The following is a 15499-nucleotide window of genomic DNA, read 5'->3' as shown; positions in this document are numbered from 1 at the left end:
TCTTTTACTCTATTTGAGAGACCATATATTTGATATTTCAAAATTAGTAGGTGTAAATTAAATATTCGATACCAATTAAAAAAATACATCATTATTTTTAGTTAAATAATTTTGAAATTATAAAAAAAATATAGTTTGATTTCAAAAATAGTTTTCAAAATGGGTATAATGCATTTGATTTTCTTTTAAGTTTTAGTATCTGAATAGTAGTAACAATATTTGAAAAGTGATATAAGATAAGAATATATATATTATAATTGGGAGATTATTTGAGGCTTTTTGAGCATATGGACTTAACTGTAACAGAATTTTCCTAAAATGAGGGGCTTTTCCGAGCTTTCTTCAAAAATAAAATAAAATAAAACAAAATAAAATAAAAAAGTAACAATTTCTGGGAAGTGGATATTACGGAGTAGGGTTACAAATAGAGTAAGAGCCACTGGCAGCAGGAGTCTCTCCTGGCCTCGCTCGGCAGATCTCCTCCCCTTTCTCCTCTCCGGGCGGCGAATGCTTCTTCTCTATACCTCCGCGTAGGGTTCCGATCACTGATGCCATCTTTTGGCTTCAGTGATTTGCGGATACTTATCGCGTCCGGGAATCGCGGTAGATTTTGAGGAAAAGGTGCTGCCTTTATCGGCATCCCGCCTTTGATGAGGTAGGGGGAGGGGAGGAGTAGGGGAAGAACAGGAGGAATCATGATCTGGCCAGGGCTTAACCTGGTCATGACGGTGATCGGATTCGCGGTGAGCACCATGTTCATAGTTTTCGTGTGCACGCGGCTCATCTGTGCGAGAATCCACCTCAGGAACTCACGAATGTCGCTTCCTACTGACGCCTCCAGATCTGACCTTGGCATTGTTGGTTCGTTTGCTGTAAGTTTCCTTAATGACCACTTCGCATAATGAGATCGGTGTGCTTGAGGAACTAACAGATTATTTCGAACTATATACTGTTATGGAATAAGTAATTTCAGATTTATATGTTTGATGAAAAGAGGGAATTATAATCCACTTTCCAAAAAAAGGACTTTGAATCGATGAAGACTACTTTAATTCCTGTTTCATGAATTCACGAGACTAAAGGACGCTCCAATATACTACAAAATATGTCGATATACTTGATTCCAAACATAAATGAATTTTCAATTATCATTTTCTCGCTTATATCCAAGAATGAGAATCGAAAATAAATTTATTATGAATTTGTTCCCCAACTAAATTTGTCCAAACAAGCTATAACGAAATTTGTGAAGTTGGTGATATCTGGTGTTGCTTTTGAGGTGGAATAAAAAGAGTCTCTTTCCACAGATCCTGTATAAATGGGGATGTTGGCTGCCAGTTTGTGATTCTTTCTGTCCTTTTACATCATTTTATTGTACTTCTTTCTGTTTGAGACAAATGCCCCCCAATTTCTAACAATAATCGCAGATAAAAGTTTGAAAGAATGTTAGTTTAGTTTTCCCCTACCTTGTAATATTGAGCATGCTTTTTTAATCAATACGTTTTTAGTTTGATTTTCTTTTCATTTTATGTCTGCCATTTTGGTATTCTGTTTGTTTTTTGCTATTTATTTTGAGATAATCTGGAATCAAAAAATAAAAAACCTGTTAATATAATATTTTATTTTACTGTTTTACTTTCCTGGCACTTGAGTTCCTTGCCTGGAAAAGCCTGATAGGTTTCTTCTGGATGACACTCGGTGACACATGAAAGTATGATATTCAAGCATGGTTAATTGTCTACTGATTCCTACTTTTTTCCCCTCACAAAACAGCTGGAACGTGGGATCCATGGCTTGGAACCAGTTACAGTTGCTAGTTTTCCAACAAAGAAATTTGGGGCTCATCCTTTTTCTTCTGGACAAGACACACAGTAAGTTTCTTATTTTGGCATATCCGTATTCAATGCACAGTTCCTTATAGTATGCTACTTTGCTAACTATTGCTAAACCCAAATAGTGCTTATCTTCTGTTGTCGTTCTCATTTTTATGTTCCTATAATTTTTCAGTGAAAGTGATTTTGTCTTTCTGTATGTTATGTCACAGTGTTTTTTCCTTTTTCCCACTAGTTACTTGACCATTAATGAATTAGGATATGTTGAACTCCAATCTCTTTGAAAGCATGAATTGGTTCTTATGCATTATGTCTGATATTGTATGTAAAATATTTCCTCCTATAAATCTTTTCGCTTTTAGTTATAGGTCTTGCATTAAATCTGTATTATCAGTTATGTTATTTACTTTTGTTTTATTATCAAATAATTTAATACCCATATCTATATTTCAATTTTAATATTTGACTTAGTTATGCCTCTTATTTTATGTTCCTTTAATATTTCTTCTGCATTGTTGATTTCAGTATTTGTGCTTACTAGATTTTTTATTTCATAATTAGAAGATACACGTATTTACATATGAATTAATTTGTGCTCCCATCTATTTTGTCCATGTGCCGTCATCTAAAAAATACCTCTGAAGCTTTTGAAAAAACCCTCCATTTGCCCCTTCCTATTTGAAAATTAGTGAGAAATGCGGATGAAGGAATATTGAATTCTAGTTATCATGCGACTGTGAAATCTATTAGGTTTTCAAGGCAATTAAGATACAACCATACACAGGAATCCTTTCAAGAACATGTGGCTACCATTGAAGAATTTTCATTATTGTTATGTGATATTGCACTTGTGACTAGTTTCTAAGAATGTGAATATTCTCTAGCAAAGAAAACTTTTTTGATCCACAATCATCAAAGTCAGTGTTGTAAATGGTGGTAGGCGAGGCGGTCAGTGACTGCTTAAGCAATTGATTTTTTTATTATATATATATAATAGAATAGAATAATTTTAGTAGGCTTAAATATATCAATTAAAAATAAAAAAATTTAATCTAAATTATTTTTTTAAAAAATAAATAAAATATTTTTTAAATATATATAAAAATTAAATTAATAGGATAATTTTATTAGGTTTTAATTAAGTGTATTTAAATTATCCCAATGATAATTAGGAGTTGATTAAAATTATTAATATATTAAACCCTAAGTTAAAAAAGAAAAACCTAACTTTCTTTCTGTTTTGGCTTTGGATGTGTTGCACGATTGGACGTGTTGCTGGGCTCGGGTGACGTGTCTCCGGGCCCGGGCGACGCGGCTGAGCCCGTCGTCGAGCTAGGGCGCGCTGCAGGGTTTGATGTCGTGTTCGGTCGACGTGACCGGGCCGTCGTTGGGCTCATGTGGGGGGGTCTGGATTGGTCGTCGGGCCCATGCAACGCTTTCGTACTCATCGTGGTGCGTCGATCCCTCATTTGTGCAGTGCTGATCTGGGTGAAACGACGAGATTTCTAACCTAATGACGACAGCAATAGCAATAGCCTAGGTTGACTTTTGTCCGCCTAAAATACCGCCAATCCAAGCGGTGCGGTTGATGTCCCCCTCCCGCCTAGGCGGCCGCTTTGACTTCCATTTAGAACACTGATCAAAGTTAATATTTTTCTCATCTTTCTATGTAGTAACTATGAGGTCAATAACTACCCACACGTTTAATTTTATTTAGATATGTCTGTAGCGGCCTATCTTGCATGGATACGGGTATCATATTAGACACGACACGGATACGACGATATGAAATTTTTTGAAAATATAAGATATGATATGGCTAGGAGACGATGATTATTACAATATATAAAAATATTATATATATATATATAGTATTAAAAAAATTAAAAATCCTATAATATAAAATCATATTATATCAATCATAAATATCCATTACAAACAAAAAGTAAACATAACAAAATATAAAATACCAAATCCATCTTAAACAAGTAAAAAAATCAAACATTCATATCTGTCTCATCACCAACATTGTCGTCATCAGTAAATAAGACTGGCTCTAATTCAGGTTCATCAAGAGACAAATTGACAATTTCAAGGATAATAGCACCCTCCATTTCTATGGAATCAAATCCTTCTGCTCCAACATCTCACATCTTACCTTCTCCTTCACTATAACGTGGACTCTTCCTAGATAAAAGATGAAGATTACAGTGAACATACACCAAATCTTCATCTCTTTGTGGTGTTATCTTGTTCCTCTTCAATGAGTGTGAAATTGTAGGTGCTTTAATTTCTCTCACAACAAGGAGATGGTTGTCCTAGTTGCTTTAAAGCTAAACTTTGAAGAGTTGGTGCAGAAGCACATGGATAACCTACCACTTAGTTGGAGACATCAAACCTCGATCACACATTACATCATTATCAGAAAAATCATCAATCACCTTTGAAAAAGAGCCAAACTCTTCATTGACACTTCTTCGTTCGGATGAATTGGAGTAATATCGTTCAATGCACTTTTTCCTTTCCCTTGAAATTTCGTTGTCCCTATGAGAAGGAAGACGATTGGGAGATTCTTGGAGCCACTCATAGCTATAATATCCATATAAAAAGATTGATAGTTTAACATCATTCACGAACTAATATTTCTAATTTGCTAAAACTTGGAAAGTTAATTTTTTTTAGCTTTATCTTGGATTCAAAGAATGTGTCAAACAATGTAGAGGTGTATTGCTTTTATTCCATCGCTTCACTAGAATATTATGAACAACCTCATAAAACTTTGAATCTCCACTATGAGATTCCTTTGAGATAGCAACTCTCATTTTTTGTATCATTTCATCCCACCACTCATAGACTAAATGAAGACAAGGTTGATCTTTGCTTTCCTTAGCATCTCATAAATCAGACTTATGAAAGCAAGTATATAATCAATCTTTTCCCAAAATTGATCATTCAATATCTTGTACTTCATTACTCTGACCTTCACTATATCATCCTCCTTGTACAGATCTCATCTTTCACCAAGCATCATGTTTTCAAGACATTTCTTGATTTGTCTAAACCTTTTAAGTATAATGATCGTGAAAGCAAATTGAGTATCCGCAAGTAATAGCATCTTCAAGTTTGAGTTATGTTGAACATCGATAATCTCATATTGTGATTCATGATAAAATTCTTGATCATTGAAGCATCATTTGCTACTTCTGCTATCCACTTGCATTCATCAAAGGCTTCTTTGTTTTATCGAGAGTTAGTCGGTGCACAAATATTCTTCAAAGTAAGATTCAATGTGTGCACAGCACAAGGAGTCTAAAATATTAGTGGGTACTTTGCCTCAACGAGTAACCCAACACTTTGCAAATAGGTGCGTTATCGGTGATCACTTGGACAACATTAAGATGTCCCACTTTATTTATGACATTAATGAGCAACTTAGAGATGAAAATTTTATACTTGTACTTGCCTTCACAATTTATCGCCTTCAAAAATATAGGACCACTTTCACACACGACCATGATATTAATTAACTGTCTTCTTTGCACATCCGACCACCCATCACTACAAATACTAACCCCTTTTGTTTCCAAGTAGCTTTTGTTGGCTCCAACATCTTTCAATATGAGCTTTTTCTTTTTGAAGAAGTGAAGTTCTCAATAAATTGTATCCAGGTGGAAGATAACCTGGAATCGTTCATTGAGCACAAACATAATGAGGATTCTTAGCAATATTGAATGATAATCCTCCGATGTAAAACAACCTTGCTATTTCAAAGTGGAGCTCATCTCTAACATTCAAGTTAAATGCTTTTTCAAGAGAGCCAAGTGGTCCTTTTCTTTTCTTTGTTGGAGTTGGATCATCATTTTGCAAAGGACCACTAAATGAGGATTTTGAAGCCATGTTTGATGATACAGATGACGAAGGCAACGGAACTTCTTTCAGTTTAGAATTCTTCTTTCTCAATTCCGCATCATCCACAAGCTGTTGCATACGCTTCATTTGATCCATTGTAATAGCGGTACAACCAACAATTCTAGCACCTTTTTGTTTTAACAAGTGTGCTTTCACCCTCGAATATGATCCTTCGTACACTTTAGTACATATATTGCATGACCAAGTAACATTTCCTCCTCCAATTGCCTTTTCCACCTTGGTCACAAATTCTACAAAGGAGAATAATCATCATCCTCCTATCCACTCTCATTTTGAAAACTTTCCATCACACATAGGTTACAAATAACATAAACATATTGATCAATTGACTTTCCATCATCCTCCTGTACAATTTTTTTTTTTTTGCAAAAGAAATTAAAGAAGTGTTATTTCATTGCAAAATTGGCTGAACATTTTAAATTTTCAGCTAAAAAACAACAATTAAGAAGACACAATTCCCAAAAGTAAAAACAAATTCTGAGCAGCGATTTCAGAAGAAAAAATAGAAAAGTAAACTTGCTAGAAACTGGAGGGTGGCGGCGAGTAGCAGCGAGTGGTGTTGTGATGATCGATGATGAAAGAACAAGAGTAGGAAATAATCAGGAGCAAGAAATATCAAAGGACTAATTTATTTTAATTTATTTATTAATTAGTCCTCATAAATTTAATTTTTCAATTTAACTCTTGCAATTTTTAATTTTTTGCAATTGAGCCAAAACGTATCTAGAAACGTGTCCCAGCCCTGTTCTAGCCATATCCGACTGGTCAAACTTTTAAAAAGTTAATGATGCAGCTTTTGCCTTATCCGACACACGTATTTGCGTGGTGTGTCGTGTTCGTGGTCAACACTTCAATTTTTTTATTTTTTTTAGTGTCCATGCTACATTGGTTGGGGCAATGGATATTTGGTCAAGGTCGAGCAAGCTCGAATTGAGTTTTGATGTTTGATGGTTGAGCAGATGTCAAGTAGTCTACGGTTGACTAGACACTTGATAGTGGAGAAGTCCAAGTGACACAGTCGACTAGACACGGGACAGTTGGAAGTCTAACAAGACTTGGCAAGAGAGAATTCCAAGTGAATCACTGTTGATAGGACACTTGGTAGTTAGAAGTCCAATACGAAGTTGCAAGAGAGAATTTCAAGTGGGTCACAATTGACTAAACACTTATAATTGATGTCCAACTGGCGTTGGCGTGGAGGTCATAGCAAGTTAAGGGTGATTTGATTCTGGGCAATGGGTGAAGTCTAGAGATGATGATTCTTTAGGCAAGGGAAGTGTTGAGGTCAACTCGATACTAGATAAGAATGAGATCCTAATAAGTCGAGGTTGACTTATACTGGGCATACGAGGTAGTCCTGGAGATCCCTTGGCATAAGAGAATTTAGTGTGAATAGTGTATTAAGCATGTGAATTTTTTAGCATTGTGAACAGTACAGTCGACTGCATGAACAATATTAGTCAATTGCACTATTAATTGACTACATGAACGCTATCAGTCGATTCAATGATAGTGTTTTCAGCCTGAAAAATCAAACAGAAAGATTTTGAGTCGACTAGACAATAAAATCATCATAGAAAGATTTCGAGTCGATTATTGTAGTCGATTGCTCTACTCAAAATGTTCAGAAGCCGACTTGCGAAGTCGATTCTATATGGCACAGTTGACTGATGGACTACAAATAGTTGATTGATGGTCATTTCGGAAAGTAATAAATGAGGATTTTGAAGATGTGGGCTTGCCATTTCCCATGATATCAGCCATATCAAGCACAACAGCCGACTCATGATGGGCAAACAATTGACTACTGATGTTGAAGATGTTGGCTTCTCATCTCAGATATAGAGAGGCTTTTGGAGATTCGTTCAAGGTGATAGTGAGCTCGAGCCAGCTCGTTTAATATTTGAACCGATGTCGAGCTCACTTAATACTGGCTCGAGGGCTTGTCGAGCCCTATCAAGCTAGGCTATATATAATATATTATTTTTATTTATTTGTGTAAATACTGAACAATTTAGTACCATTAAGTAATTAATGGTAAGTATTAGGTAAAATCTTAAAATTTGAAAGTTTATTTTCAAAAGAATCAAATAGTTATTATTGTTTGATATACAATATAAAAAATTACTGCAAAATTACTTCTATTTTGGTTTTGGCTTGAGCTTGAGCTCGAAAGCTTGAGTTTAATTTGACTAGATGGTTGAGCTGAACTCGAGCTCAAATTCGCAAGCAAGCTCAATCGAGTTCGAGCCGAGCTTTATTTTTTTCAAGCTCGAGCTCGAGCTCGAGCTGATCCCAGCTCGAGTTTGGCTCTATTACATCCCTGTTACCATCAACTACAATTTTTGTCAATTGACAATTTGTTCTCTTCAGATATTCCTGTTAACTAGTAAAATAGTCAAAAGACATAATCGGCTAAGCATATATGCAGATCAATGCTCTAAATCAAACAATTTTGTTGGTTCCCCAAAACCTAGAATTAAATATTCATGTTGAACTATATAATTTCTGATATATATCATTTTAGAGCTGTTTTCTGGAATTTGAAGCTATATTCAGCATACGAGTCTTTTTCTTCATCGATAGTTAATTTAGGTGCAGCTTTTTTCCCTCAATCAGTCCATCTATCTAAGTTTCATTCTAATCTCAAGTATTCCCCCTTTCCCTAAAGTTCTACATCACAATTCCTGTAACTCTTCTTAAATAAATGTTCCATTGCAATAGAATAAGCCAGAAAAGAAAGTTGTATTTCCAAATGTCAATAATTCCATATACTGGTAATAGTTAATCATCATCATCATGTCTATCAAGCAGGTATATCCCAACTATTTCAGGCCAGGCCGGCTAAATCCCAAACTGTGGATCTCCCAACTATTTTAGGTGGGCTATATGCCGTGGGTGTCTTAATTATTTTAGATCAGTTACACGAATCTTACTTATCCCTAGCTCGTCGATGCCCCATTAATTTTAGGTCATCCATATGAATGTTATACCAAGCCATAGATGCCCCAACTATTTAAGGTTGGTTACATGAATCTTATCCCAAGCTGTATATGTCTCAACCATAGGTCACTTGTATGAATCTTATCCTCCATTGAATCTTATTCCTTTAAATGATTGAATTATTATTTTTTTGTCTCTATTTACCCCTTATATTTAAAATTATTAAATTATTTTATGGCATTAACTAATTCCTTTTGGTCTCTTTCTACCATTTTCCCTTGCACTAGTAATATTTAGAAGATTAAATTATTTATTTATTTATTGCATTAACTAATGTTTTTGGGTCTCTACCTAACTCTTATTCCTTCAACTTTAATCAATTTAATTTTTTTAATTGCTGAGTCTGTTAGATGTCTTTGAATATGTTCATACCATATACTTTTTCTTAATTCACACTTGGACATTAGTATTTTTTTTTTTTAAATTATCCTTTTTGGTAACTCTTCACATCATTTTAAACATTTTTATCTTTGTTATATTATTTTTTTTACTTGTTTATTTTTAACTACTCAAAGCTATTATTCACAAAGTATGAAGGAGACATAACAACCTTACAAAATTTTCCACTCGCGCACTCTGACCACAATGCACCATCAAACAGGTAGTTGAAAAAGACAGTGTTTATTCTCCACCGATTTGGTACACACACCCACACTTAGGCCTTTCCTTTTCAATGAACATTTGGTTAATTTTGTTCCCCTTTGTCGCCTTTTGAAATTTTACCTTTATGTTTGTTCAAATGGAATGAGCATATTTTTTTTTGGTGCTAGGGATGAGCATCTTTGGAATCCTTAACTCATTTTTTTTTTCTCGCTTTGGGTAGGTGTACAGTGTGTCTTGCAGAATACCAAGAGAAGGATGTCTTGCGCATTCTACCTTTTTGCGGGCACACTTTCCATGTCATTTGCATAGATATATGGCTGAAACAACATTCAACATGCCCTGTCTGTAGAATTTCCTTGCGAGATTCTCCCGATAGAAAGCGCTCCATGCAGCCTCTCTACTGTCCTCCCGCCAGGCCCTTTTCTCCGTCTGAAACTCTTGGTTCAGATCCGTGCCAGTCCCAGTTCTCAGAGTCCGTTTTTTCTGTAAGAGTCGGAGAAACCCAGAGAACTGTATCTCATCAAGGCGACCAGTTTGTGTAATTATCACGCAGTCAGGCGAGAAATCCTTCTTGAACTTGAAGTTAACTGTTCCACGCCAAGAGAAGAAAATCTGAAGATCCGACCAAATTCTTTGGCTCGCAAATGTTAGGAAACCTGCATGCTTGTGATTGATTTCCATGCATTTAAATAGCATTCAAAATTTCAGAAGCTAACAGCAAAGCTTCTGTTGCTCAAATTCTTCTTTTCATTTGTTCGACGCATGTAAAATAATAGTGAATTTTGGGTAGCTTGATATCTAGTCAGGAATCTGTCCTCCTTGAATCTATCTGGGTGTTTTTAGAATACAGTTTAAGTTGGTCAAGTGAACAACCCTATTGAACCTCAGATGCTTGAAGATAAACAGATTAAACTATGGAGATGTGTTCTCTGGCAAAACCAAGAGTGATCAGATGAGCTAAGTTTCTCCTATCCCTGCAGGTACTGACAATTCCTGAACCTTCATATCCATTATCATCATCCTTACTATTTTTTGATAATTCGAGTATTCAATTATATCCATTATCATTATTGTTTCAAGTGTAAGTTGGTAAATAAGAGCATAACTTGCTCCTCGCAGAATCTTGTATGTTTTGCTTGTTTAATTTTAGAAACAAGAAGGTTGACTTGACATAACTTTGTTTTTGTTGAGCAAGTAAAAAAGTCAAGATGGTGATCTAGTCAACTGCTCACAACAAACACAGATGGATTGGGCATGGGAAGTAGGTTAGTAGTAGTTGCAAATCTCTGTCATCGATGATTGAGCATGAATGAATTGGTCAATATTTCTGTGATTTTTAATTAATAACCTGGTCAATGGATGCTGAGAAGGCTGTTAAAAGCATCCGACAAATATAATTGTTAGTATATATTTTAAAACTTGTACAGGGAACAAATGCAGGGCAGCCCACACAACGATAAAACTCTTTTTTGGATGAGCCCCAACGTTCATTTTCTAATTTATCTTGGAAACTGATAGAAAATTTTTATAGGACTAAATTGATCATTGATTGATGCAGTTGGCTCAGTTAAGGGTGTTATTGTTCATATGTATGGGGTTAATTTTTAGTGGGTATTGAATGTCATGTTGGTTGTTTCAATCATTTTTTGTTGGATGAATTTCATAATTTACTTTCTTTTTTAGACAATGATGGATTATGTTGGAGGGACGGTTGAGAGGACGATTTTATTTTTTACTATCAATATGATATCTTTTCTCAGACTCTGCATTGACAAGAATTTTATGAGGTGGACTGTTCTTTTAGGATGTATTTGATTGGGGGTTATCTTTGATAATCTTGGTTATCCATATAAGGTTATAAATGAAAATCCTGTTTCGTTTAAGTAATTGATGATTCTCGAGTAATGTTCTATGCTTGACACGTCAGTAAAAGGAGCATGCAACTCGGAATCGAAAAATTTCGAAAAATTGAAGTTTTTCTTATTTTCGAGGTTAACGAATTTTTTTTTTATCCAAAATATCTTTGAATAAGAGAAAAATGTGATAAAAAAAGGAAAATGTAAAGCAAAAATAAAAAATAAAAAATGAAAAACTTTTTAAAAAAATTAAAAATTAGAAAAATCATTAAAAAAAGAGAAAAATAGGAAAAAATTTAAAAAACATAAAAAATGTAATTTTTTTATAAAAAATATATAGAAAATGAAATTTTTTAAAAAAATTAAAAATTAAAAATTAAAAAATAGAAAAAAAAAAAACTAAAAAATAAAAAAAAACATAAAAAAAATTTAAAAACCTTTAAAAAATATACATAAAAATAAAGAAAAATGTGAAAAAGAAATTTTTTTTTAAATGTAGAGTTTAAAATAATAATAATAATAATATATGGTTGGTTTTGTAACTAAGGGTAATATAGTAAAATATTAAACTAAGTTATTCATTAAAGCCTTCAAATAAATAAATTTTTATTGCATTACCTAACTTAAATTAAATAACATTTGATTATATTTTATTTTCCATAACCTTAATTATGTGATTGCTTGGTAATCACATAATCAATATTATACATGATAATTTGAACATGCTTTTAAAGGGAATAGGTGAGTGCCTAGTGCATGCTTAAATGTTGATGACATTAAAGGACTATCTTTCACAGGTCTGAGTTGAGTTTGCATTCGATGTTGAGCATGCAACATCATCAGTGTCTTTGTTTAACCGGCCGATATCGTAATCGACCCATTTGTGGTTGGGTCGGTTACGATTTCAACCCCAAAATTAGCCATGAATGAACGATTTAAATTTTGTTTTAATTATATGACTATGATTTAATAGTTGATCGTTTTTTAATTAATGATTATGATTTAATAATTATTATTCTTCAAACTATAAATAGAGCTCATTTTTATTATTTTCACATCATTTTATTTATTTCTATATTTGAATTTTAAAATTTTGATGGTTTTCAATTTTAATTATCTAATCCTGAAAAGAGGTTTTAAAAAAAAATATCGAGCGAGATAATATCAAATTTGAGGCAATTGACTCAGTTCCATTAAAATTTTTTATAGGCCGTGAAGATAAATCAGGAAGTGCTTAGGGTGAATAGTTTAGAAGTCCAACATTCTATGATTACGTATTTCATTTGGAGAAAAAATTACACCGTAGTTGAAAATTAAATCATAAATGTTTGGATGTTATTTTTTCGTTGCATGTTAATTCGATCCTGCCTGTACAGACACTGTCCTAACCTCTCACATTGGGATGATGGAACCCACACTTAAGTAGTAGGTCCCACCATCTCATTGTGAGAGGTTGGGGCAGTGCCTGTATAGACAGGGTGAAATTTACCCATAGCCCAGAGTCTTTAAAAGATAAGAAGATAATTCTTCTAACATGGATCTTGATTATATTTAATTTATTGAACTAGAGCAACTTTATTGATGTCATGTTTTAGTAAATTATATAATAGTTTTTTTTTGTTATGATATTTGGAGTTACCATTTGTAAATTCAATTATATTTATGTGAGTATGATTTGTTATTGTATTGATAATTTTTGGACAATTCAAAAATGTTTATTAGAATATTGAATTGATGAAGTATACATCTTTCACAATATATTTCAATTATTATATTTAATTTTTAAAAAATATGAATTATTTTTTAAAATATTTTTAATATCATTTGATAAAGATAATTCTAATACTATAAATATTGATGAACTAAAATTTATACTCTAGATTGTTATTGATAATTTATTTTCTTTTTCCATATGTATATCATGTTTTCAATTTATCGATCAAGATGTATTAAAAAATTTTAAAAATTAAATTTAATTAATTAAAATTGTTATTTTATTTTTATAGTGACATCCTATTATAGGATAGATTTTATAAAAGTCATAAAATGAAATTTAAAATTGTTCACATGATTTATTAATACCTTGCAATTTAACATATTAATTATTATAAGATATATTTTAATATAAAAAGTTATTGTATTGATTGTTTACATAAAATACTATATTTATTTTTGTATTGGTGAAATATATGGAGTTGTATTTGTAAATTTTAAAAATATTTAATGATATAACTGAATATATTTTTAGTGTTCAATATTATATTTCTAATTTAGTTATGATGAATTGTTATAATATAATTTTAATTATAAATAAATATATTAAGAGTGAATTTTATTGTCAATAATAAAATCCAAATCAAAAAAAAAATACTTTCTCCATGTTTATATAGTTGCATTTGATCTGAACCCTAAATTTAAATAAGATTTTTCTTAATATTAGTTATGTATTATGATCTTTTAATTTCATTTAAAAATTATTCATCTCTTAATCCCATTAATATTATATAAAATATTAAAAATAATTTATATGGAATTTATTAAAATTATAGTTTGAATTATTGATTAGAAATTAATATTTTTGAAACATAATATTTAATAGTAATATTAAATTAACAAAAATATTTTTTATTAATAGAACGCTAAAAGATACACGAACATTTTTAAATTTAAAATTATTTTATGAGTTAGTTTTTTTGTTTGTTGGTAATAGTTATCCAAATTAGATAGATTAGTCCGTTTTCACATAAATTTTTTATCAATCATCGGAATAAATTGGAAGTAGATAATCCATTAATCTAATATTTTTAACCATCTATTAAAAAAAAAAATGTATTCATGAATCCACCTAAGTTAAAAAGATTTTTTCAGAGAAGATTAATAAAATTAAAAAAATTCTGATTTGTCCGATATCAATGGTTATGCTACAACCCCGTTAGATTTTTTAAAATAAATTATATACACATTTATAAATTAATATATATTCATAAATTATATATAAATTTATAATTGATAATCAGTTGATTCCAACCGTTTAATTTTTTATATAAATATATGTTTTTTTAAGTATTTATTTTTTAAATAATAACATTCTTAAACCATTTTGAATCAATAATTTTGAATCCTTAATCGTAATTATCCTGAAAGATTAAAATTAAGGAATGATATGCCAAAACTTACCGAATAAGCGATTTTGAATCATGATTTTAAGAGATCGGATCCTCTAGACCGTAAAGTACAGTCTAGAAGATGGATCATTGCCCTCATAGGTGAAAATTCATAGACCCTACTTGTAATACAAATAGGGTCCATGAGATCATCAACAATCTTTGATGGAGGAACGGATTAGGGATTACGGTCCCGAGGATCCCGATGATAATTTTAAATAATGATGACAAATATATATATATTTTTTCATATTTAATCATTTATACTAATGATCAGTAAGCATTCGTAATTTAATTTTTTTCAGATTGACAAAACAAATAGATTAGTAAGAGTACTGAGGCGAAGGAATTATTTTTTAACATGTGCTTTTAAACCGACGTTGTTATAGGATGAGGTGGACATTTTGTCTTGCTTCGGCTTTCAGTCGGTGGTTATAGTTGCCCAGTCCACGACTCATCTTGTCAAAAATTTTGACATTTATACCAAAAAGAAAAGGCAAAAAAAAATAAAAATTATGGAATGCGTTATATATCTTTAGCCAAAACAACCATAATAAGTGAGAAATTTTCATTTGACAAGTGTGCACACATACATGATGCTGAGTTGTAAGTTACTAAAAAAGTTTAATAATTTAGATTCTATTATATATTGATTAATATAGGCCCTACAGAAGGATCATATCAAATCTATCGTACACAATTTCAGGAGGTTGTTTTTGCGAATCTATCTCGAAGTCAAACGACAGCAAACTTACCAAAACTTACCACACTTTTTGTTGTAGGTTTAAACTGAAGCATCGCAATCGAAATGATTAGTAGAAACTGAAAAAGTCAAACCCCAATCAATAAGATGACAAGTTTATCAAACATTATTCCTTTTAGTCAACTATCACGAAATAATGCACTTCTGCCCGGAGCAATGGTAATGATCTCGCTTTTAGTTTTGGTAAATTAACGGATAAATTTTTTCTAATGAATAATTAATTTATGAATATTAGATTGATGAATTATTTATTATGAGTACTTCCTGATTTATTTAATGGCGGACGAAAACAAAGTGACAATTAATTCGATGCTCAAATCAATTTTAATTTAAAACTTGGATGTACAA

At 32.0% G+C, this 15499-nt stretch overlaps 1 protein-coding gene across 2 annotated transcripts; it reads left to right on the top strand.

Moving 5' to 3' along the window:
• The first annotated feature begins 413 nt into the window (after window positions 1–413).
• Window positions 414–10734, top strand: LOC122025303 (RING-H2 finger protein ATL74-like). 2 transcript variants are annotated; one of them, XR_006123660.1, is made up of 4 exons: window positions 415–872; window positions 1774–1871; window positions 9589–10348; window positions 10564–10734. XR_006123660.1 is itself a non-coding variant. In XM_042584084.1 (3 exons), the coding sequence occupies exons 1-3, from the start codon at window positions 696–698 to the stop codon at window positions 9908–9910; spliced, it is 597 nt and encodes a 198-aa protein (XP_042440018.1). In that variant the 5' UTR covers window positions 414–695; the 3' UTR covers window positions 9911–10348. The 2 variants fall into 2 exon arrangements, 1 of the variants encoding a protein (XP_042440018.1); XM_042584084.1 differs by lacking the exon at window positions 10564–10734 and having other exon boundaries at window positions 414–872.
• Window positions 10735–15499: the final 4765 nt, after the last annotated feature.

Source organism: Zingiber officinale, chromosome 9B (genome assembly GCF_018446385.1).
Source record: "Zingiber officinale cultivar Zhangliang chromosome 9B, Zo_v1.1, whole genome shotgun sequence".
Taxonomy (NCBI): Eukaryota; Viridiplantae; Streptophyta; class Magnoliopsida; order Zingiberales; family Zingiberaceae; genus Zingiber; species Zingiber officinale.
Note: the sequence above shows the minus strand (reverse complement) of the source record. Positions and strands in the feature narration are given on the sequence as shown.